The following is a 26,832-nucleotide window of genomic DNA, read 5'->3' on the forward strand; positions in this document are numbered from 1 at the left end:
TGCAGTCATTGCAGCATCTTATTTTAGTCCTACATCTTATTGTGGTTACCAAGGCTATTTGTTCCTCACACTGTGGCATCTGTTTGACTTCTTTGCAAGCAGTGTATAGCGTCAACAAGCCTACATATTATTACAAGACTATATACTGTATTGATGGTGCTTTACTTCAGCAAGTGGATGAGATTTGGGATCTTGGGGTGGTGGTTGACAGTGGACTGAAGTTCTGAGGTCACATTGCAAGTGTTGCAAAGATGCACATTGTATTGCCACTATGATAAAAAACGTACATTGACATGTAGGGATAAGGAGGTGGTAATCTTGCTATGTAAGGCATTGGTCTGACCACACGTGGACTATTGTGGTGAAATTTGGCTGCCTGGTTTTCATTGTGATTTGGAAACACTAGAGAGGGTCTGAAGATGAATGACCAAAGTGATAACAGGACTTTGGAGTGTTGGTTATGAAGAGCATGTGAGGGAATATGGATTACAGAGTTTGGTGGATAGGAGGAAAAGAGAAGATATGATAGAGACATTTAAGTTAGTTAAGAGATTCTATCAGATTAATACAGAAGGAATTATAAAAAGAGTGGACCTTAGCAGTCGTGACCCAGTGGTTAAGGTGACGAACTAGAAATCCGTTGGGTTTCCCCGCACAGGTTTGAATCCTGTCGGCTGCAGAACAAAAGTTTTGCCAGCCTGGTAGGTCAAGTGGTTAGTGTATCCACTCTCCAGCCAAAAGGCTGTGGGTTTGAATCCCGCTGTGGGTATGGATGTTTGTGATTGTCTGTGAAAATACTAGTGGTGGAGGTGAACAGTAGATGGTGTTGGTGGATTGAGTGGTGGAGACGAAGAGTTGTAGAGTAGGTGCCCTCTCTCGATGAGTCTTTGGATTCTTTGGAGGTGTCATGCAATAATAATAATAAGATGCTAAGGATGATAGGCCATCCCTGGAAGTTGTATAAAGATGTGTTGAAGAAGGGTGTGAGGGATATATTTTTTTCATGGGGAGTTGTTGGTGAGTGGAATGCATTGCTGGAGTGAATTATGAATGCAGAGTGTAAATACCTTGAAAGTTCATTATGATAGACATGTTGCTAGTTGAGTGGGCCTCTCACAATGAATCCATTGACTCCATGGAGGTTAATGAAATAATAATGATAATGAATTCTCTCTCTCTCTCTCTTGTTGAAAGGGAGGAAAAATTGAATATCTAAGAATGAACTTTAAACAGATAATTCGATACAGGAAGTGATATAATAAATTGTTCCCTTCTACTTAGTTTATCAAGAATAGACAGCATTGAAATTTCTTGAATTTCTCTTGGAATGCAATTTGTGATGGATCATTGGTTTCATTCTTGGCCTATGTTTTTCCAGTTTGTTTACTTATTTAATTTAGTTAATCTCAGTACAAGTCCATATTTTTTACAAAATGCAAACTGAAGAAAAGTAGTAGAGTGAAATAATAATTATTATTTATAATTACAATGACAGCCTCCATATCTAAGTCATATAGACAAAGTCTATTCTGACTATACTAGGTCTTTCCAACCCTTTGGTTGGAAAGACCTAGGTTCATGAAAGAAATGAAGTTGAGTTAGCTACTCTTATATATGGAGATAGCTGGTTTCCACCCCATTAGATCCTTAAATAAAAAGGTAAACCTGTCTTATTTTTCTCTCTGAATTCTGAAGTTGCTGTGCTGACCATTTTTGAAGGAGAAGAAGTGGGACAAAATACCAACTGGTAGCTAGCTATCATAAAGTTTTGTAGAGTGATGGTGTTCTTAAAAGTGCTGACAATCTCAATGACTAACATGTTATTAATGTTTCAATTATTCATCTCTTTTTTGTAACTAGTTCTTCATCTGTTTGTTTTTAATAATTTTTTCCTCTCTCTCTGTCATTATTTAGCTGGCTGATGAACTAGCAAGAAGACTTCAATCTCAGGTTGGATAAATTTTTTTTAATTTATGTATGCTCCATATTGTGATTTTTTTTTATTAATCTAATATATAAAGAAGAAAGTTGGTGCAACTGTCAGTTTCTTTTTGCATTCAGATTCAGCAGTGGCTATTGCCACCAAGCTTCAAATGACATTTTCTTCCAGCTCCAGGAGAGAAGTAGGAGAAGGTTCAGATCTGGATTATGAGTGATGTTAAGAGTATATATTGGCTTAAACTACAAGCAAAAGAGGATGGTATAACATGAAGAAATATCTTACTACCTGGGACATTGCACAGTTTAAACAAGTCACTACTGCTTTTGTGAAGAAAACAAGAAAAAAGCAATGCCCTGTTTTCTTGACAAAAAGGCAGCTACTGAAACAAACTCAGTAGAATTTAAGATAGGTAATATTTTACTTCTTATATATAGGTAATATCTTCTTATATAGGTAATATAAAAAGTATCATTATATAGAAGATTTGTCTTGGTAATACTGAGACAAAGAAGAATAATGAATAATATAGGTGCAGTACTGCTAAATAACAAATATAAAATATTATACTCAGCAATTGGCAATTGCAATCAGGGAAAGGAAGCAGGCAGTGGTGATAATCAGTGCTGAAGATAATTTTCTTGAATGGCAAGCAAGTACAAGATGTGGGAAAATTTCCAAATTGAAAATTGAACAAGGAGTCCTATTAGTGTCTGTGGTCAAAGCAAGAAATGATCGTTACTGATATCACTTTCCAACATAAAAATGAGCAAAAATTCACATAAAGCAAAGACATGAGGTCAAAAAATCAGTGTCTGTTGTGGTTTATAGAGATATCTTTATACTGCCTTAGAATATAAGAATATACAGGGGACATGAATAAGTGATCTGGGGGTGATAGTGGATAAGGATCTGAAATTTAGGGGACACATTGCCAAAATTGTGAAGACAACACAAAGGCTTCTGGGAATGATGCAGAGGACACTGATGCGTAGAAGAAGTAGGGAGATTCTTGTTCCATTGTATAAGGCTTTGATTAGGCCATACATGGACTTTGTGTCCAGATTTGGTCCTGGTTTTCAGAAGGACAAAGAAATGTTGGAAAGAGTCCAGAGGTGACTGACTAAGGTAGTTTCTAACCTCTGGAATGTTGAGTATGAAGAAAGATTGAGAAGATGCAATTTGCAGAGTCTGGTAGACAGGATGAAGAGGGGAGATATGATAGAGACCTACAGGTTAAAAGGGTTGTTGTAGGATCAGTGCTGGAGAGGTTCTGCAGAAAATAAAGGGAGATCAGGGGAGAACCAGAGGTCATCCCTGGAAACTGTATAAAGAGGGTGTGAGTAGGGGAGTGAGAAGCAGGTTTTTTTCATGCAGAGCTATAAATGATTGGAATGCCTTGCCTGAGAGTGTGGTGTCTACAGAGAATTTGAGTGTGTTTAAAGCACAGTATGATGAGCTGTGTGTAAGATAAAAGAACCTCCCAGATGAGTCTTTGACTCCATGGGGTCTTGGGTAATAATAATATTGACATTCTCTGCAGAAACAAATAATGCTTTATCCTTGCTTTGAAGGAGGAGTGGGCCAGTTTGCTTCAAGAACTCCTGAATCACTTGGTGCTAAACATGGTATGACATTGTGAGAGCTGCATCACAGCTCAGAGTGGACATATTACATACCAAAATGTCTCTCCACATAGCTTTCTGTAAGCACTATGCATTAATTCCTTAACATATCCTTAGGAAATTTGTAACTTTTGCCAAAATTGTATTGCAGTTTAATTTCTGAAATTTATAAAACATTGTTTTTTTGTAATATAATTTATTAGCATACTAGCAATAAATTTATGTCCACATTTGGCTGTAGTCATGAAAATTTTTTCATATACAGGTAAACATGTACTTCATCCTTAACTTTTGAAGACCAGTCTGTATGTGCTTTCTTCACATGGCTGGCACCCACCAAGGGTAATCACTTTATAATAACTCACTTTCAGGAGTGAATGCTTTGAAGTGGGGAAAGCCTTGCAAAACCTGAAATGTGTAAAGACAGTGGAGTACAGATACATGACCATCTACTCCAGAATTTTTAAGGGTACTAAAGCTTACATAATTTAAAAGGCATGGTCATATCAAATTCTGTATAATAGAAATAGAGATTACATTATACCCATCTATAGAAAAGGAAGTAAAACCGAATGTGATAATTAGACAAGGATTTTCCTGATGAGCATTTCAAATAAGATTTAATCATTTTTGAGAATGGTTAATTAAATATATGGTAGAAAAACTTGGTGATGAACAAACTAAGTTCAGTGGCTGTGAGAATCAGATCTTTACTTTAATCAGTAGACAAGAAATTATAGGAACACATCAATCACAGATCTATATTGAGTTTTGCAAATCTGAAAGACATACGATAAATGTTAAGAAAGAAGCTCTTTAAAATTCTAAAAAGTTATACTGTAAGCTAAACATCATGTAAACAATATATAGTTTATAATTAAGTTGTGAGTCAGCATTTAATACTGAAGGATGGGGTTGCATAGAAAGATTATAAAAATAGATGTAATCTAGGTATTAGCCCTTTCCATAATGCCTAGTATTATACACAGTGGAAAAGGTGTGTGTTTTGCATTATGGGATTCCAAGACAATTAATGTGATGTCATGAGCCTCTATACACAATAGCTTAGTCATGAAGATAAGACTTCACAGTCAAGGGTATATAGTATTGCCACCATATTTTGTATGGAGTGCATTATGAAGGAAAGTGTCAGCAAATTTGCTAAAAACTTGAGATATTAAACTCAACTCCTTGATTTATTATTATTAGCATCTGACCTCCACAGAATCAGAGACTCATTGTGGGAGGTACACACTATCGTACACAGTACTCATCCAACCATGCCTTAAACTAATTCAATGTGTCTACATTCACAACACTCTCCATGCAAAGAACCTGATCCTCACTTCTCTGCTCACACCCCTCCTTATACTGTTTCCAGTGATGGCCTCTTGTTCTACCCCCCCCCTCCCATTCTATGAAAGTCTCTTCCATGTCAACCTGATAACAACCCCTGACTAGTTTATATGTGCAAATGATTGGAATGCCTTGCCTGAGAATGTGGTGTCTGCAGAGAATTTGAGTGTGTTTAAAGCACAGTTATGATGAGCTGTGTGTGTATGATAAAAGGACCTCCTAGATGAGTCTTTGACTCCATGGGGTCTTGGGTAATAATAATAATATTATTATTATTATTATTCAGGCCTCCAAGGAGTCAAAAGACTCGTCGAGGGAGGTCCTTCCTAAGACATAAAGTCTGTCAAGACTCACTGAGGGGAGGTCCCCCCATGAGAAACACAAAGTCTATCATACCACTCTTTAAACTCACTGACCGTTCTCGCTCCCACCACTCCATCAGGCAATGCATTCCACGGCTCAACCACCCTCCACACAAAGAAACCACTCCTTACCCTCTTGCTCACAGTTTCCTTTCGTAACTTCCAGGGATGGCCTCTTGTCATCACTCCTTCCCACTGATCAACCAAGCGGAAGAACTCCCCAGTGTCAACCCTGTAACCACCTCTCAACAGTTTAAAAGTCTCAATCATATCACCTCTCCTTCTTCAATCCACCAAACTCTGCAGTCCACATTCTCTCAGCCAATCCTCATAACTATCCTTGTACAGTCCTGAAACCATCTTTGTCATCCGTCTTTGAATCCTTTCCACAGTTAATTTATCCCCTTCAAATCCTGGGGACCAAATCTGAGAACAATAGTCCAAGTGTGGTCTGATCAGAGACTTATACAACGGAATGATAACCCTCTTATCTCTGCAGGTCAGTGTCCTTCTCATAATAGCAGCAATCCTCTGTGTTACCTTCACCACCTTTGCAATATGTCCCCTAAACTGCAGGTTTCTATCAATCATCAACCCCAGATCTCTTGTCTCCCCTACTTCCTCCAGTATAACTCCTCCCATAGAGTATGCAGCATCCCATCTATGTTTCCCAAACCTCAAGACCTTACATTTTGCTGCATTAAACTGACACCCCCATTCATTTGCCCATCTATCTAGCTTATTTAAATCCTCTTGAAGGGCTACCACATCTGCACTATTACTAATAATCCTTCCCAGCTTCGCATCATCTGCAAACAACTGAATATCCCCCTGCAATCCACTGGCTATGTCATTGATATAAAGGTTAAACAATATAGGTCCTAGTACTGAGCCCTGTGGGACCCTACTTGTAACCCTCTGCCTCCTGGAAACTGCTCCACCATACACAACTCTCTGATACCTATCCGACAGCCAATCCTGAATCCAGTTGACCAATCTGACATCCAGACCCATGTGCTGCAACTTAAATATCAGCTTATCATGTGGCACCCTGTCAAATGCCTTCGCCAAGTCTAAGAAAATTGCAGTATATGCCTTTCCCTCATCTAATGTTCTTGTAACTTTATTATAAAAGGCTAGCATATTGCTAAAACAAGAGCGTCCTTTCACAAATCCATGTTGATTCTCACAGATAACATTACCCTCATCTGCCCAATGCTGTACACGGTCCCTCACTACTTTCTCCAAGATCTTAACAACTACTGATGACACACAGACTGGCCTATAATTAGACACTTCCAGTCTGTTACCACCCTTATGCAATGGCACTATCTTACCTTCCTTCCATTCCCTGGGCACCTTTGCCAAAGCCAGACTTTCATTGAAAAGCCACGTTAAAGGTACTGTCAATTCCTTAGCACATTCTCTCAAAACTCGTGGCGAAATACCATCCAGTCCCACAGCTTTACTGACATCCAGAGTACTCAGTATCTGAAACACACTCTCCTCCTGTACCTCCAGACCTCGTACCAGTTCTATCCCTCTAGCATTAAAACTGACTCCTCTAAGATGAAATACTCCAATAAAGTGTTCATTGAACAATTCCACTATGTCCTCTGCATCATCAGTCACTCTATTCCCATTTTTATCCCACAATATCATTCTTCCACAGTCATTTCTCCTCCTACTGGCCACATAGCTAAAAAATTCCTTAGGATTTTCTTTGCATCTTAGGGCCAATCTCCTCTCATATTCCAGTTTCGCTTTCCTTACCACACTAGTCACTCTTCTGGCCTGTGTCTTATATTCCTCATGCATCTCTTCACCTATCTCCTTATATCTCTTCCATAGCCTCTTTTTCGCATGCAATTCCTGTTTAATATTGTTTGTCATCCACTTTACTCCAAATTGCGTCCTCTTCTTCACTCGTGGTATACAACTTACCATTGCTGATAACAAATATTCTTTCACAATTTCCCACGCACTGGTGATATCCCGGCCTTCCAATTCCTCCCTCCATGAAACTTCCCGAAGTTGACGTCTAAGACTATTATAATCACCTGCCTTATAATTCCACATAAGCTCCCGTCTCTTTGATACTCCTGCATGTCTATTCATTTTACAAGTCAACACCATATGGTCACTCTCTCCAACTGGTGGGAGAGACGTCAACTCAGTTATTATCAACTCTTCTGATGCTATAACCAAATCCAAAATTTTTGAACCTCTTGTTCCCTCTGTTACATGTTGCCTAAGATATTTGTCCCTCAAGAATTCTAGAAATTCCATTCCCCTATTGCTACATGCATCTTCCTCTCTCCAATTTATACTACTGAAGTGAATAATAATAATAATAATAATAATGTCTCAATCATAACCCCCTCCCCCTTCCTCCTATTCACGAGGTATTCAACATTCTCTCAATCTCAATCTGTCCTCGTACTCAACATTCCAAAGACTACTGACCACCTTTATGAATCTTCTCTGGATCCTTTTCAACATATCCTCATCACCATAAAAACCGAGCAGCCAAATCTGTGCAAAATAATCCATATCAGGCCTGATCAAGGCCTCATATGGATTATTGTGCACAGATATGGTTGCCCTATGCAATGGCATAATAACCTCTCTATTTCTGCATTTCAGGGTCCTTCGCATCATCAGCATTATCCAATGTGATCTTCACAACTTGTGCAATGTGGACCCTGAATTTCAGGTTCTAGATCTCTTAGACCATCACTCCTAGATCTCTCATCTCCTCTACTACCTTTAAAGTTTCCCACCAAATGTATACTCTGCATCCCATCACTTCTAGTCTCATTAGGATCATTAGAAGCTTTAAAACCTGGGACCCTCTTTTCTAGCACTGATAGAAATGTTCTACTAGGCCCCGTTTTGTCAAGATTGAACACTTGCTAAGGCAAATAACCATGTTCCTGAACAGTTACAAATTTTGCTGGAAAGTTCTCACAGCAACAACATCAGCTCCCGCAGCCTCGCCAGTCAGCTTGAGATTATGGAATCCATGTCGCACCCTGAAATGTTCAAACCACCCAGCACTTGCAGCAAAAGATTGCACATTAGGATCAGGATCTATAGCATTCAAATCATCAAACAAGCTTCTCACTTTAGGCTGGATAATCAAGGTGGATAACAGAACAGCACTTTGATTTTCATGTTCGATCCACTGGACCAACATCCTTTCCAATTTCTCCATAATTGGTGCCCTTATCTGTGTTATATTAGTTGTTGACATTCTCATCGCACTTTTACAACTTTATTTTATTTTCTCTACTTGATTTCTTATTGCTCTTAAAGTTGATTCTGAAATTCCTGTAGCTCTGACTGTGTCGACTGTGCACTCATTACATTCATACTGCTTTATAACTTCTAATTTTCCCTCCAGTGTTAAGCTTTTCTCTGTTTTTTAGTCTTGGAAGTATTTTGATCACAATTACCTCTTTTTTTTCCATAATGTTTGCATTGCAGAAGACTCCAATAATGGATCTTACATGTCAGTGTCACCTTCTGTGAGACTGACATGCAGCATAATGCTGCCTTGTCAAAACAGCCCATCTACAAAGTCACATGACCATGCACAGGGTGACTGCGAAATTGCTACCGTTGTGATTTTTTTAATTAACTTTTTAAAATTGCATTATAGCAAAAACATGTAAAGCGAGATCGCGTATAACGAGGGATACCTGTATATTCATGATATTGGGATGGGTTTAACTAGTGATATTCAGCTGTCTGCAGTTGATGCAAAATTGGGAAGAAATGCAGAGTCAATTAGATGTTATGGCCTTACTGGAGAACCAGAATAGATTGCATGAATTACTGTCAGTTCAATGTTGCAAAGTGTAAGGTTTTGAAATTTGGTAAGCAATGATGGAACATTTGGTGGTGCAACTTTAAAGCAGGTAGAGAAGATGAGAGATTTGGGAATGGTGGTGGTGGTGGTGGACAAGGACCTGAAATTCAGGGACCACATTGCACAAGTTGTGAAGAGTGAAGATATCACATTCGGATAATGGCAGTGATGCAGATGGCCCTGACATGCAGAAATAAAGAGGTTATCATGCCATTGTATAAGGCCTTGATCAGGCCTCATATGGATTGTTGTGCACAGATCTGTTCATTGGGTTTTCATGGCGACAAGGATATATTAGAAAGACTCCATAGAAGATTCAGAAATGTTGTCAGTGGTCTTTGGAATGTGGACGATGAGGACAGATTGAGAGAATGTAAATTACCAAGCCTTGTGAATAGGAGGAAGAGGAGGTTGGATATGATTGAGACATATAAGTTAGTCAGGGGTTGTTATCAGGTTGCCATGAAAGAGATTTTTCATATCATCGGAGAAGGGGTAGAACAAGAGGCCATTGCTGGAAACTATATAAGGAGGGTGTGAGCAGAGGAGTGAGGATCAGGTTCTTTGCATGGAAAGTATTTGGTGAGTGGAATGCATTGCCTAAGTGTGTTGTGAATTTAGACACATTGAATCAGTTTAAGGCACGGTTGGATAAGCATTTTGTGCAATAGTGTGTACCTCCCACAGTGAGTCTCTGACCTTCTGGAGGTTGCAAGTTTAATAATAATAATCAGCAATAAGGGAGAAGAGTTTTTGGCATTGGTCAGCTTGATTTGATCAAAAGTTATAGGCATCAGTGAAACCTAGTCAACAGAAAATGATATTGTTAAAAGGATAAAATGTAAATGGTATTGTATTTTCACTGTGGGTTAGGGTATTGCCGATGATTGCTGAAGAATTATAACCAACAAAATTAGAAGATAAATAGGAATTTAGCTCTGGTGGAGATGGTTCATTTCATGCTGTCTGGTGTGAGATAGAAGCTAGTAGGACAAAATATATTGTTGGGTGCTTCTACAGACTATTGGGTTCACCGGAAAGTATAGATGCCATGTTTTAATTAGCACAATGAGTGCAGGCTGAACAATTATTATGGGAGACTTTAACTATGGGGTTATAGATTGTCAGGAGGAAAGAGAGCATGGCAAGATGGAAGTGGAATTTATAAATTTAAAAATGCATGTCATAGAGGGGATTAGAGGTGTGAGAGTGTTGGATCTCATTATAGCATCAGAAGATATATCCATAACCAAGGTAGACACTCTGCCTACAGTTGTGGAAAGTGACCATGCAGTCTTGAAGACTTAGAAGTCATCTTGGAGCAGTGCCATGGCTTGAGAATCTACAAAGTCAGAATGTCTGTAGTGCATGGAAAGTGGTCAGAGATTGTTTGAGAGAAGCACTGGCAGACCACATAACAATGGTCAGGAAAATGAACCAAGTGGGTGTTAAGTGGACAAGTAGAGATATAAAGCAAGCGCTATTAAAAAAAAGAAAACACTGTGGAGAGAATATAAAGAAAAAGGTGATCAGCATACTCGTGAGCAGTGCAAAGTGAAAACAAAAAGGCTGACTAGTTTGGTAAGAAAGGCCAAATCAGATTATAAGAGAAAATTAGCTAAGCATGTAAAAGTAAACCCAAAAGAGTTTATTCGTTATGTAGAAATTTATAAGGAAAATTACTCTGCTGATGGCTTTAAACAGTGCTCATGGTAGGAAGTTGGCAGAGCCAAAAGAAATAGTTGAGTTTCTGAGTGATCATTTTGCAAAAGTGTATCATCTATACTCTTTTTCACGTTATCTTGGAAAAGCTGGAAAAACTACATTTCCAGCTTTTCTTACATTCGTACTATAGGCTTAAACGTACTTTAGTTCCTTAAATTTTTTTACGTTATCATATCGTGTGGTACATTGTATATACCATATTTTTCGTGTATAAGAGACCCTCATGTATAAAACGAACCCTACTTTTTCGAACAAATTAAGAAATCAATATTTATATCTAAAACAGAACACATTTGATATTTTTTTTAAATATTCAATATTAATTTTAAATATTACCTAATTACTAAATAAAGTATATTTAGTAATTAGGTAATATTTTTAAGATACGTGCTAAGAAATTATGCATCACTCTCAGTTCCGAGCATATCGTTTTTTTATTTTAGGACATTTTTATTGTTTAATACCCATAAAATATTATTGTTAATGCATTAACAATGCATAATATTGTCCTATTATTGTCCCATATCCTAATATTGTCCCATAATATAACATCCCTTCAATGAGTTGCAGATGTAGGAATGCTTTCAGAGTTCTAATTGGTTTATTCAGAATCAGCCGTTAATGATGGCAATCGACAGAGTTAACAAAGGCTAGTGATTGGCAGAAGCCTGTTCATGGAGACAAGGTACTGGCAGTTTTGCCACAGCAACCGTAGGTTTCTCAAGCGGTTACCTCCCAGTGTGTATGACGACCCCCAATGTTTGGTCTAAACATTTTAGAAAAAAGTATCGTCTTAATACACGGAAAAATACAGTAATTATTTTACTACTTCCTTACTTGCTGATGCTAGAATTATATATTTCTTTACTTCCAAGATAACCTGAAAAAGAGTATAGGTGAAGACATTGCAGTTGCTTATGTGAAAAGATACATATCAAAATTCAGGTAGATGAACAGGAGGTGTTCAGCATATTCAAAAATATGAATTTGAACACATCAGCAGAACTGGATGGCAAGTTAATCCATGTGCTATGTGTAGGTACAAGAGAACTGGCATTGTCTCTGGTGAAGTTTTTCAATCTAAGTCACAGCTCTGGTAAGGTTCCAAGGGAGTGGAAAGAGGATAAGATATTTCCATTACACAAAGGTAGTTCCAAGACAGAAGTAGCAAATTACAGACCACTTAGTATCTGTGGAATGTGGTTAAAGTATTGTAAAAGTTGGTTAGAGGTAAAATCCAACGACGGGTATATATCAATGCGATACTCTACAGTAGGCATCACAACTTTATCATCCCATTCAAAGTTTATTTTTCACTTGGTTAGAGTATAATAAATTTAGTTTAATCCTTTATCCAAGTGTGAGCAAACAAAGTTTGCGCCTGAAAGTATCTTCAGGACTGGGGTAAGGTGGTACAACACCAGGCACTCCTTGCAAAGGTGGAGCAAGCTACCAACACTCTTATCTCAGTATCTCCCATAATGCAAAGCACATCTCCTTACGGATATGTCTAATGTTATGCATTAAGGGAAGGACCACAATCCAGACTACTTTCGACCTTTATTGAGGTCTCTTCAGTGGGAGCCAGGCCCAAGTGGAGATACCAGGCAGAAGCATTAGCAGGTCATCTCTACCTATAGGAGTTGCCAAATGGTGTGCCACCCTTTTTTAATAAATTACTCTGGATTTAGAGAAAGATGTTGAAAGTTTATTTTTCACTTGGTTAGAGTATAATAAATTTAGTTTAATCCTTTATCCAAGTGTGAGCAAACAAAGTTTGCGCCTGAAAGTATCTTTAGGACTGGAAGCTTTGCATTATGGGAGATACTGAGATAGGAGTGTTGGTATCTTGCTCCACTTTTGCAAGGAGTGCCGTGGTGTTGTATCACCTTACCCCAGTCCTGAAGATACTTTCAGGCGCAAACTTTGTTTGCTCACACTTGGATAAAGGATTAAACTAAATTTATTATACTCTAACCAAGTGAAAAATAAACTTTCAACATCTTTCTCTAAATCCAGAGTAATTTATTAAAAAAGGGTGGCACACCATTTGGCAACTCCTATAGGTAGAGATGACCTGCTAATGCTTCTGCCTGGTATCTCCACTTGGGCCTAGCTCCCACTGAAGAGACCTCAATAAAGCGGCCCCGAGAGAAAGCTCCATGTTCCAGTCTTCTTTTGGATTCCAGTTGCTAGTTACCAGATCCCGAGAGAGAGCTCCTATTCCAGTATTGTTTGGTAAGAACTCTTCTAGTTTTCTTTTGTTGGTTTTTATTTTTTGCGGCCTCGTTCCAATCGGTGCAGGTCCGTTTTAGGGTATTTCCTTTCGGCGACTGAAATTTGCTATTCCGTTGGTAAGGTATTTGCTTTTAAACAATGTCGAAATTCTTGCCAAGAGTTCGTACTCTCGGGATCAAAATTGACCCAAACATCAACAAAGCGATGTTTGTGAGAGCTCTTCTCAAAGTAGTCAAAGCAGAAAGTATTTACGGGCTTACCTCTTATGGGGGGGGTAGATTCCAAATAGTAACAAACAACATAGAAACAAGAGAAATGCTCCTTAAAGGCGTAGAATGTGAAGGGAAAAAATACCTACCCTTCCTAGTCGGGAGTATTTTAAAATCCGTAAAAATTGACAGGTTTCCATTCGAATATCTAGAGAAAGGGGAAGAAATCATTAAAACCATTTTCTCCAAATGGCGGACTGTCCGAAACGTAACAATCGGACAAGACGCGGATATCCCAGAGTGGAAATCAGGGGAAGTGAGCATTTCAATCAAGATGAAAACCGAGGTTCCCAACTTGATTTTTTTAGGCTCAGCAAGAGTAATAGTCAATTATCCAGGCGTAAGAAAACAATGTTTTCGGTGCACCGCTTTGGGTCACCTTAGCGCTCACTGCCTGAAAAACAACACATGCCGCAACTGCTTATTGACAGAACACACATTGAATCAATGTGAGTCACCATGCCGTAAATGTGGGAACATATCCCATAAAATAGACATTTGTCCTAATAGGACCCTTGCAGAAAGAGCAGGAGGCGCCATAACACCTGCGGCAGTAGCCATTCCTAAGCTCACAACACAGGACTCTCGAGCTACCGGCCAAACAGTAAACGAACCACAAACAACTGAACCAGAAGAGTTTCCAGCCCTCCAACCACCAGCTACCGCAACGACTACATTAGGAAATCGGGCAATAACTGGGAGGAATGCAGAAGGGAGAATTAGGAAGAAAAAGAAACAGATCACTAAGAAATCAGAAGGCAACAATGACAGCACAGAAACAGAGGAAATGGAAATCAACACCAGTACAACTAAATGATCCATCACGCCGGAAGAAGAAGGAGAAATGAAACAAAATAAACAGGACACTGAAAGCCAAATAGAAGCCTCAAGTTCAGATGAGGATGAGGAAGGAAATGAGATAATATCGCGAAACGACACAGAAAATGAGGAAGAAACCTCATCAGAAGAAGAAGACAGAGAGCAAGGAAATAATCCAGAAACTAAGGAAGGAACAGACTTTGTTAAAAGCAATACTCCAAACTGCTCTGTCATTCTGAAGAACTTTAAGGGATCTCCTAAAACGGCAGAAAAACTATTTCAGATAATGACCACAAAAGGAGAGCCAGCTTTCTTGTTCTTTAAAAGGAGCAATAGACTCATATGGGGAGAACTCTATGTAAAGGATATAACCAACATTGAGCCCCAGCAACTGGACGGTCACCTAGACTTAACAGAGGAAGAAAAACAACACCTATGCGACACATTGAAGTCGCTGACACGAGTAGATCTGGAAAAGAGATACCCAGGGATGATGAAGGAATTTGAAAAAAGAACTTTACCAGTAGATACAAACACCGGTTCTTCTCACCCCATTACAAAACCGGTAAAAAGAAAAGAACCCCTATATGAATATTCGAATGTAACAAAACGAATCCTATTCTATCTTAGGAATAAACCCGAGATAAAAAACAAAGTCCACACAGCTGTACAGGAAAAGGGAGAGTGGCTTTGCAATGTGAAGGTGAGCTAGAGAGTCTTAGAATATGGCTCAAGTTTGGGAAAGTCACTTACGACCGAGCGGAATGGAATGAATGCTTGAAGAGAATATGGCAATTTAATGATGAAGAGTCAGTACACATACTCACAGTGATGGAAAACGTGGTAAAAGATTATGAGGAAGCGGTAAGAAATAGCAGGGCAAATATGACATAAAAAAAAAAAAAAAAGCCCCTTCTAAGTTTCTTGGCTCTGTTTCTGTATGTTCACACTTAATCCACATAGGAGCGGACAGACCTGAGAACCCGAGCGGCGAAGGCTTACAGCGAGGCGGTGCAGCTCCTTGCGGGCTGCATCACTCGGGCCAGGCTCTTCCCCCGTTCTTGCACCGACTTTTGTTGTTCTGTTTATGCATGTTCTAGCTCCTTTGTTGTTTCTGTTTATGTGTGTCCTATTTCTTTTGATTTTCAATTTATGTGTGTCTTCCTGCATTTGTTTTTTCACTTCTTTCATCGGCCAGACATCTGAAGAGGTGGCTGGCCGGAGAACGCGGAGGAGAACGGATCGAGGGAGATAATGTCGGAGATCTGCTTGGTGCTGGCATTTCAGTCAGGCCAGGTGGATTGACTGAGGCCTCTTTTAACTACCTACTACTATCCACTCTATCTTTCTTCTCCTCTCTCACTATCAAGCTGACTCTCAGCACAACTTTTTTTAAATCTAAAGAGGCCAGTGATGAAAGACATGAACTCCCATTCTACCTCAATAAAGGTCGAAACTATTCTGGGTTGTGGTCCTTCCCTTAATGCATAACATTAGACATATCCATAAGGAGATGTGTTTTGCATTATGGGAGATACTGAGATAGGAGTGTTGGTAGCTTGCTACACCTTTGCAAGGAGTGCCGTGGTGTTGTACCACCTTACCCCAGTCCTGAAGATGCTTTCAGGTGCAAACTTTGTTTGCTCACACTTGGATAAAGGATTAAACTAAATTTATTATACTCTAACCTAGTGAAAAATAAACTTTCAACATCTTTCTCTAAATTCAGAGTAATTTATTAAAAAAGGGTGGCACACTATTTGGCAACTCCTATAGGTAGAGATGACCTGCTAATGCTTCTGCCTGGCATCTCGACTAGGGCCTGGCTCCCACTGACAAGACCTCAATAAAGGTCGAAAGTAGTCTGGGTTGTGGTCCTTCCCTTAATGCATAACATTGGGCATATCCGTAAGGAGATGTGTTTTGCATTATGGGAGATACTGAGATAAGAGTGTTGGTAGCTTGCTCCACCTTTGCAAGGAGTGCCTGGTGTTGTACCACCTTACCCCAGTCCTGAAGATACTTTCAGGCGCAAACTTTGTTTGCTCACACTTGGATAAAGGATTAAACTAAATTTATTATCATCCCATTCACATTTTATAATAAAGTGGCAATGAAATTGGATAAAGGAAATATCTACACCATTATATTGCTGGACTTTACAAAAGCATTTGACAGAATATCACATGGAAAACTATTACAAAAGTTGGAGCAAACGGGCATGGATATGAAACTAGTCGCATGGATAGGTGGGGTGATTGACAGACATATTTCTGTGTATGAGAGGCCCTATGTATAAAACGGACCCTACTTTTTTGAACAAATTAAGAAATCAATATTTATATCTAAAACAGAATGCATTTGATATTTTTTTAAATATTCAAAGTATATTTTGTAATTAGGTAATATTTTTAAGATATGTACTAAGAAATTATGCAGCAACTCTCAGTTCCAGGCATATCGTTCTTTTATTTTTATACATTTTTATGATTTAATTCCCATAAAATGATATTGTTAATGCATTAACTTATCCACCAATGAGTAATGAGTTGCAGATGTATGAATGCTTTCAGAGTTCTGATTGGTTTATTCAGAATCACCCGTTAATGACGGCAATCGACAGAGTTAACAAAGGCTAGTGATTGGCAGAAGCCTGTTTGTGAAGACAAGGTACCGGCAATTTTAAGCTAAAACTGCTGGTACCTTGTGGAGTACTTGAAGGTTTATGTACTAGGGCCACTCTTTAATTTGTGTATCAATGATATAGGGAAAGATTTAAGAGGGGATAGTGAGTTCTTTGCTAATGATGCAAAACTGGGGAGAGCAAAGTCTGATAAAGGTCATCTGAGCCATGATAAAGGTTATGTAAATATCCTGCAGGATGATTTATATAAATTGGTATTGTGGGCAAAGGATAATGATGATGGTCAATTTAATCTTGTAAAATGTACGGTTATGCACTTCAGGTTAAAACAGTTGCATACGGTGTATCATAGTGATGTACTGGATTGCAGGAAATTGATGGGGCTAGGGACTTGGAGATAATGATGGATAGAGAGTTGAAGTTCAGTGGACATATTGCAAAAGTTGATAAAATAACTCAAAGTAATCAAAGTTATTGATAAAATAACTTTGATTTCAATTTCTAAGTAATCAAAGGATTACTTAGAAATAGTCCAATAGAAAGTGTCCAACATCCCTTTTCAGTACAACTGCAAACACACTAAATCTTCTCCTCCTCTTCCTCTTTTATTCCATCTGCCTCTGTCTTCAGGAGCAGTTTTCCTCATAAAGTATTCCCCAAACAATTACAAACCCCAATTCTTGAAGAAAAATATCAGTCGACTTCTTTCCTCAACCCACTCTGGGGACTTTGTCACTTAACAACAAGAGTCAGTAGTGTTACTGGAGCAAAGATAACTTCTTTTTTTTTTTAATATTTTTGAAGAATTTCATGCATTTCACTACAAATGTATTTAATTAGTGATACTGAGACTGAATGTGTATTAATTATCAAGGTCTAACTCCACATTGAGTGCTACCTACTTCCTCTTGTTTTTATGACTTTTATTATTTTCCTTCCCTGCTAAATTATTGTTCATGGATAATTTATATTAATTCACTCTTCATCATGATAATATATGAAAAAAACACAAACTGAGTTGTGTTGTGGAAACACATGGAAGGATAGCAAAGCTGCGAAGTACTGTGCAACCACAGATGCGAGATCTCCCCTCTTCTGTCATGCGCTTCTGCGCATGACAGAAGAAGGCGAATCCATTCTGATAATAGGGTAATCAATGCATTTCGTGGGATGAGTGTTTATTATTATATGTCAGAATATGTCTTTTCTTTTATGAAAATTCTAGTTTTTAAAAGTGGTGGTAACTATTTTGCTTGTGCAACTGTTGAAAAATTTTACTTATACAGCACGTGATTCCGCGTGTTGGTGATGAATTTGTACATCGCCTTATTGACTCTTCTCGGCACATTGCCAGCTGAGGTTCTCATATCTGTGGATGGACAGTAGGTGTGTAATAAATGTTTTGATAGTGAATACAGAGAAAACAAATGACATGATAGTAGAGAAGAGAATATTGATAGTAGCAGAAAATGTAAATATTACTAAGCTATGATAGCAGCAAACTGCTACACGATAGCTAATAAATTGTATGAGGTGATGTGAAAAAGTTATTGGAAGAAGCATAAAAGAAGAGTGAGAAGCTGAAGTTTGTGAGTCTTCTGCCACATTATGATAGAGAAGGAGGGCAATGATAGCTAATAAATCAATACACAGGTTGTGCAGAAGGAAAGCTGTAGAGTTTGTAGAGCTATAGATTGAGTTTAATTATTATTACTCAGGCCTCCATGGAGTCAAAAGATTCATCATGGGTGGTCCTTCCTAAGAAACACAAAGTCTATCATACAACCTCTTAAACTCATTGACCGTTCTCGCTCTCACTACTCCATCAGGCAATGCATTCCATGGTTCAACCACCCTCCGTGCAAAGAAACCACACCTCACCCTCTTGCTCACAGATTCCTTTCGTAACTTCCAGGCATGGCCTCTTGTCATCACTCCTTCCCGCTGTTCAACCAAGCGAAAGAACTCCCCAGTGTCAACACTGTAACCACCTCTCGACAGTTTAAAAGTCTCAATCATATCACCTCTCCTTCTTCTATCTGCGAAACTCTGCAGTCCACATTCCCTCAGCCAATCCTCATAACTATCATTGTACAGTCCTGAAACATCTTTGTTCCGCCTTTGTACCCTTTCCACAGTTAATTTATCCCCTTCAAATCCTGGAGACCAAATCTGAGAACAATAGTCTAAGTGTGGTCTGATCAGGGTCTTATACAACGGAATGATAACTGTTTTACCTCTGCAGGTCAGCGTCCTTCTCATTATTGCAGCAATCCTCTGTGTTACCTTTACCACCTTTGCAATATGTCCCCTGAATTTCAGATTTCTAACAATCATCAATCTCAGATCTCTTGTCTGCCCTACTTCCTCAAGTATTACTCCTCCCATAGAGTATGCAGCTTCCCATCTGTTTCCCAAACCCCAAGACCTTACATTTTGCTGCATTAAACTGAAACCCCCATTCATTTGCCCATATATCTAGCTTATACAAATCCTCTTCCAGGCTGCTGAATGTCATTGATATAAAGGTTAAAAAATATAGGTCCCAGTACTGAGCCCTGTGGAACCCCACTTGTAACTCTCTGTCTCCTTGAAATTGCTCCACCATACACAACTCTCTGATACCTATCAGACAGCCAATCCTGAATCCAGTTGACCAATCTGACATCCAGACCCATGTGCTGCAACTTGAATATCAGCTTATCATGTGCCACCCTGTCAAATGCCTTCGCTAAGTCTAAGAAAATGGCAGTATATTCCTTTCCCTCATCTAATGATCATGTAACTTTATCATAAAAAACTAGCATATTGGTAAAACAAGAGCAGCCCTTCACAAATCCATGTTGACTCTCACAGATAACATTACCCTCATCTGCCCAATGCTGTATACGGTCCTTCACTACTTTCTCCACGATCTTACTAACTACTGATGACACACAAACTTGCCTATAATTAGACACTTCCAGTCTGCTACCGCCCTTATGCAATGGCACTATCTTACCTTCCTTCCATTCCATGGGTACCTTTCCCACAGTCAGACTTTCATTGAAAAGCCAGGTCAAAGGCACTGTCAGTTCCCTAGCACATTCTCTCAAAACTTGTGGTGAAATACCATCCAGTCCCACAGCTTTACTGACATCCAGAGTACTCAGTATTTGAAACACACTCTCCTCCTGTACTTCTTAACCTTGAACCTGCCTAATCCCTCTAGCATTAAAACTGACTCCTCCAGGATGAAATACTCCAATAAAGTGTTCATTGAATAATTCCACTATGTCCTCTGCATCAGTCATGCTATTCCCATTTTGATCCCACAATATCATTCTTCCACAGTCATTTCTCCTCCTACTGGCCACATATCTAAAAAAATTCCCTAGGATTTTCTTTGGATCTTAGGGTCAATCTCCTCTCATATTCCAGTTTCATCTTCCTTACCATACTAGTCACTCTTCTGGACTGTGTCTTATACTTTTCATGCATCTTCTCTTCACCTGTCTCCATATATCTCAGCCTCTCTGTTTTGCATGCAATTCCTGTTTAATATTGTTTGTCATCCACTTTACTCCAAATTGTGTCCTCTTTTTCACTCGTGGTATACAACTTACCATTGCTGCTAACAAATATTATTTCATAATTTCTCATGCACTAATGATATCCTGGCCTTCCAATTCCTCCCTCCATGAAACTTCCCCAAGTTGACGTCTTAGGCTATTATAATCACCTGTCTTATAATTCCACATAAGTTCCCTTCTCTTTGATACTCCTGCTTGCCTATTCATTTTCCAAGTCAAACCATATGGTCACTCTCTCCAACTGGTGGAAGAGATGTTATCTCAGTTATTATCAACTCTTCTGATGCTATAACCAAATCCAAAACTCTTGAACCTCTTGTTCCCTCTATTACATGTTGCCTAAGACATTTGTCCCTCAAGAATTCTAGAAATTCCATTCCCTTATTGCTATATGCATCTTCCTCTCTCCAATTTATACTACTGTAGTTAAAATCTCCCATAACAATCATTCTTCTTGCACTTGCCAAACTTAACTGTCTAAACATCTCCTGGTCCCCATCCTCTGTGCTCCTGGGTCTGTAGCAACACCCCACTAAATATCCTGTCTTCCCCACTTCTACCTAACACCATATGCTCTCAAAATCATTTGTGCCACTGCCTTCCAAAGTCTCCACTCTTAGAGGGCATAGGTCATCAGTTATCATAAGCAGTACTCCACCACCACCATGCTTTCCCTTCCTATCCTGTCAAAAAATGCTGTACCCAGCGACTTCTATTCCTGTCATTATATCCTCTTCTGTCAAGCACGTCTCAGTGATCCCAGTAATTTTTGGCCAGGCTGGTGCTATCTGCGCCACCAATTCCTCTCCTTTATTCTGGATACTCCTGGCATTAGTATAAAGCATATAAATGCCATTGTTTCTATGCTCAGCATTATTCCCTCAAGACTCCACTTGGCTTGAATAGACAGAAAGATTTTTACAATGCTGATGGACTGCACTTAAATGGATTCAGAGTTATGTTTCTAGAGAAAGCTTTCTTCGCTGATAGTGTGGAAGCACAAAGTCAAAAAGACTAAAGAAATTATGGATGGAGGATGCAAATGTGTGTGTGTGTGTGTGTGTGTGTGTGTGTGTGTGTGTGTGTGTGTGTGTGTGGCACCCATGAAACGAATAAATGTATGGATGAACAAAAAAATGCAGAATCTAGTCTCTCATGCAACAATATCGAATGGGGGTAGCCAATTCAGGATATTAAGATAATTTGAGACCTAAGGGAATGCTACAGTTTCTGTAGCTAGAAGCATCAGGAACCATCATAACATCACCAAAAGTTATAGGCATTAATGAGACTTGGGTAACAGCAGATGATGTATTTACAGGGATAGTATGTGAGGAATTTAGTATTTTCAGGGAGGATAGAGTAGACAGGACAGAGAGTGGGGCACTGCTGATGATAGCAGATGATTTGCAGCCAACAAAGTAGAAGTCACAATAGATACTAGATTGGTTAAATAGATCAGAAATTATCTCTCTGAATGATACCAGCAAGTTGTGTATGATAGAATAGTTCTCAAAAAAGGAGGGTAACCAGTGACATGCCGAAGGGTTCTGTTCTTGGACTCTGGTGTTAATTTGTTTACAAATGTTATTATCATATGAACTGACTGTGGATATTCAGTTGTTTGCTAATGATGTAAAGTTGGAGAGAATTATAAGTAGCACTGCTGATGTTAATTCCCATCAGAATAGACTTTGACTTAGACAAAGGAGTGGAGTGGAAATTTTACTATTAAAAGTGCAAAGTGTTGCATTTTAGAGTGCAGAAATATAAGGTTGCTTACTGGATTGATGTAGCCTGTACTGCAGGAAGTAAGATTTCAAATCTTGAGATTCAAGATTTGAAAGTCATGGTTGACAGTAGACTGAAATTTAGAAGGAATACTGCAAGTGTTGCAAAGACTGCACCCCGTAGTGCTGCTATAATAAAAAGTACTCTAACATGTAGGGATAAGGAAGTGGTTGGGCCACTGTATAAGACACTGGTCAGACCACACTTGAACTGTTGTGCTCAGATCTGGTCACCTGGTTTTCAGTGTGATGAGGAGACATTGGAGAGAGTCCAGAGACAAGTGATTAAGACAATGTCGGGACTTTGGAGTGCTGGCTATGGAGAGAGGTTAAAGAAATCTGGATTGCATAGTTCATTGGATAGGAGGAAAAGAGGTGATATGATAGAGACATTTAAATTAGTGTGTGTATTTTATTGGATTAATCCAGATGGGATTATAAAAAGAGTAGAAGGTGAGAGGGAAAAACCAGAGACCATCCCTCGAAGTTATGTAAGACTGTGGTGAAGAGGAATGTGAAGAGTAGATTTTTTACATGGCAAATCATCAGTGAATGGAACGCATTACCAGAATGTGTTATTAATACGAGGATGAATTAACATCTGTTAATTATTTTAAGATTCAGTATGCTATATATATTGTCAGCTGAACGAAACTCCTGCTATGAGTCTGCCAACTCTGTGGAGGATGCAATAATAATAATATCAAAATAACTCACTAGTTGTATTTTCTTCTATCCATACTTTGCTTTTGCTACCCTATCAACTTAGTCACCCTACTTGCCTGTTCTTGTACCCCTCATCGAACTATTTATTAGCAGTCATCTTATGTTGCCTCCATAATACCGTCTTTCTCTGTATTGCATATGCGTTCTCTTTATTCATCTGTTTCACACCTACATTATTTAACCTCCTGATCTTTGAAATACATTTAGCAGTTTTTCCTCTAGATAGTTCTTGAATAGCACTCAAGCAGCATTGATCTCATTTCTACCCAATTCTTCATCACATGCTCCATCTGCAAGCTGTCTCCTGGGCTTCTCATAATCACCAGCCTTGTAGTTCCTCATATACCCTTTCTTCACAGAAGTTCTCACATGGCTGGCAACCACCCAAGTAATCACTTCATGGTCATTTTCACCAACTAGAGAGTGAGATTTGGCACCTCATTTATAATGACGTCCTCTGATAAGATGATCAAATCCAAGATCATCAATCCTCACGTGCCTTCTGTTACATGCTGTCTGAGGTGGTTGTCCTTCAGAAATTCAAAAAATTCATTTTCTTTGCTTCTGGTTGTTGCCTTGTCATCACAGTCTATATCGCCTTAATTAAAATTGCCCATAATGATCAACCTTTTCCTATTTGCTTGGCTAATTTGTTTATACATTTCACGGTCACTGCCTTCCACATTACCAGGTCTATAGCAATATCCAGCTAAACATTTCTTTCTATTTACCACTATCTACCTCAAAACCACTGCCACTATTCCTTCCCCCACTCTCTTGCATCTCTGCCTTGTATGGACATAACTCCTTTTGTATCATTCACAGCACTACACTCCCTTTTTATCCTTTCTATCTTCACAAAAAAAAGCATCACACCCTTCCATTTTTAGTTTTTCAGGAAGTCATCCTCATCCAACCATCTCACTTATTCCAACAATGTTTTAGTGAATGAACTCAACCCTGTTTCTGATACTTCTACAATAATATTTGTATAAAGACATAACAGCTCATTACTGAATCTATAACATGTTTCACTTTTGTACTCACAGTTTCACTTCCTCTTTGAGCATTTCCTTTTCTCACTTTGTGTTCCCCTCTCCACCCTGAATTCCATCCCCATTTCTCTGTTTATTTTGCACACTTGTTCTCTCATTCTCTATGCTACCCACTTCTCCACTCATAAATTACAGATGCCAAGAAATTATATTCATAGTTTAATTCTTTATCCAATTGTAAACAAACAATATTTGTATGCGAAGTATCTTCATGACTGGACTATTTGTATATAGAGGCTAATGACTGAATGAGTGTATGTGCTCTACATTATGATATACTAAAGCAACTGATGTGAAGTCATTAGCCTCTATATACAAGTAGCCCAGTTGTTAAGATACTTCACATTCATTCTTCCTTTTTGTTATTCATCCAAAATAACTTTTTGGTATTACCTTTGGCTATCACAGCTAATTTCCTTTCATACTCTGATTTTGTCTATCTTAATATAACTCCACAAAATTCATTGCACAAATTTTTCTTTTTTGTAGCTTCTGCTTATTGATACTGCTCATCTCCTAAGTTATGTTTCAGCAGTCTGCTGAGTTTGTTATAATTACAGCTTTGTAAGTTCACATATACTCCCATCTTGACTGAAAGTTCCACATTTTTAGCCAATATTCTCTTCAAAACATTTTATTTTTTCTGTTTAACGATGCTTAATTTTAATTTGTAAAAAAATTGTAAAAAATGTATAAATACTATTAAGGTTTGCATTTCATTGTAAATTACTCTGGTTATTAATAAATAAGTCATATTTTCTTTTCTACTTTGCTTCACTTGTTACATCTATAAATCATATATCATTATATTATATTTAACATTACATTTAAATGCTTTATCCTTTTAGGTAGGTGATTATTTAGGCAGTAGAGTAGAAAATGTAAGCACCAAAACAATTTCTAATTCAGAGTCTAAATCAGGCTGTGAGAGTGTGGGAACAGCAATGTTTGAATTGTATATGGCACTTCAAGAATTTGTGCGTTTTAGAGATAATCTTCCTCCAGAGTAAGTTGATCTTTGTTTTTTGTGTAATATGATGCTTCACTAATTAAATCATTATCATCAATAGTAGCTGATAAAAGATACCTGTAAAAACTTAGTAGGATCCCATAATAATTATATATGAGCTGGCCGAATTCAGTTTTAGGACATGATTGTCTCTGTCAAAATATCACAGGTTTAACAGATAAATAACTGAAATGAATTGAAAATTTCCTTATTTCCTTTGTGATCCAAATATGAATGTAGGATATGTCTGCACTGTACATTCTTTAATGAGGTATTTACTAAGATGTCTGTTTATTTGGTTAAAATCATAGCTGTGCATGGAGATAAAGAGACAAATGCCAGAAACTTATCCAAGGGAGCATTTGATAAAATAGCCTGACATATTTGGATGTAGATTGGGTGTGGCCCGAGTGATTAGCATATCCTCTCTCCAGCCAAAAGTCTGTGGGTTTGAATCCCACCATGGGCATGGATGTTTGTGATTGGCTGTGAAAATACTAGTTGTGGTGGGCAGTAGATGGCATGGGTGTAGATGATGATGATGATGTTAGTTGTGGTTCATTGTAGTTGGTGAATTGAATAGTGGAGACAGAGAGTTGTGGAGTAGATTCCTCCCTCAATGAGTCTTTGGACTCCCTGGTGTCACATAATAATAAAAAAAAAGATATCAGGATAGTGAACTGGCTTGGAGATTGGCTGTCTATTAGATATGAGGGAGATATGTATAACAGAATAGGCATCAAGGAAGAATGTCACAAAGTCCAGTACTGAGACCTCTATTGTTTAGCCTTTTATGTCACTGAGATTTTGCTAGATTACAGGGATTACAAGATTACTGAGATTTTACTAGATTAATTCAGTTGTTTGTAGATGATGATGATGATGATGTGCTAGGAAGAGTTTCTTGTGAAAGTGCTGACATTGTGGCACTTCAGGGATATTTTAATAAGCTGACAGGTGAGAGATGGAAAGGTGTTTGCTTCGGTGTAACTGTACTTAAAGAAGTAGTGGAGGCAAGAGATCTTGAAGGTTGTAGCAATCCTCTGGGTGAAGATAACCCAGAGGATTGTTACAACACTGAAAAGGATGTTGATTAGCAGAAGTAAATGATAGTAGTTTCATTTTATAAAGCACTGATTGGACCACTTCTGGATTATTGTACTTAGATCTAATCACCAGGATTTGAAGAGGATAATTAACCTTGGAGAAGGTACAAAGGCAAATAACAAAATTAATGTCAGGATGTACTGAGAGTATGCAAACTGTAAAATTTTTAGATCAAAGAAAAAAGGTTACATGATTGAGACATTTGAACTGTTGAAAGATAGATACAGATTTTACACTGGAGATCTTTCATGTGGTAAAACAAGGGGAAAAAGCAAGAATCAGGTCCAATACCTTGAATTTGCAAATGGATAATGGTGAGTAGAAGGATGAGAAGTGACTTCTTTGCATGGATGATGGCTGGATTCTGAAATGCATTACTTGATGGTTAGAGCATAAATAATGAGTGAGTTTAAGATAGTGTGATAGCCTTTGCATTGTCAAAGTGGACTATGGTGAGAGTTGTAACGCTGTGGAGATCCTGAATAATAATAACAATAATAATAATTTTCCTAACTAAATGAAGGTGAAGAGGAATAAGGAACAGAAGAGAAGACAATAGAAAATACAGAAAAAATTTAAATAAATAATAAATTAATAAAATCAGTAATTGGGATTGCATTAGGGTCAATTAGATAACAGGTTAGGGCTTTCTATAACAACCATATTTTGTATCATTCAGAAGGAGTATCGTGTGATCTGTTCCTTCCCGCAAGTTTTCAGAG

General features: G+C 38.3%; 1 protein-coding gene and 1 non-coding gene across 2 annotated transcripts in view; both read left to right on the plus strand.

The window, feature by feature from the left end:
• The window catches only part of LOC150097276 (BAI1-associated protein 3-like), a 533,976-nt gene that overhangs the window by 292,368 nt on the left and 214,776 nt on the right, over nt 1-26,832 (plus strand). The window contains 2 exon segments of the mRNA XM_090407633.1: nt 11,277-11,309; nt 24,924-25,000. Of these exon segments, the coding sequence (XP_090263759.1) occupies nt 11,277-11,309; nt 24,924-25,000 (110 nt within the window).
• Nucleotides 599-679, plus strand: TRNAS-AGA (transfer RNA serine (anticodon AGA)). The gene has a single exon. It is a non-coding gene; the product is annotated as a tRNA-Ser (tRNA).

This window comes from Typopeltis vanoorti, chromosome 17 (genome assembly GCF_054136105.1).
Source record: "Typopeltis vanoorti isolate ZY-2024b chromosome 17, IOZ_Tvanoo_1.0, whole genome shotgun sequence".
NCBI lineage: Eukaryota > Metazoa > Arthropoda > Arachnida > Uropygi > Thelyphonidae > Typopeltis > Typopeltis vanoorti.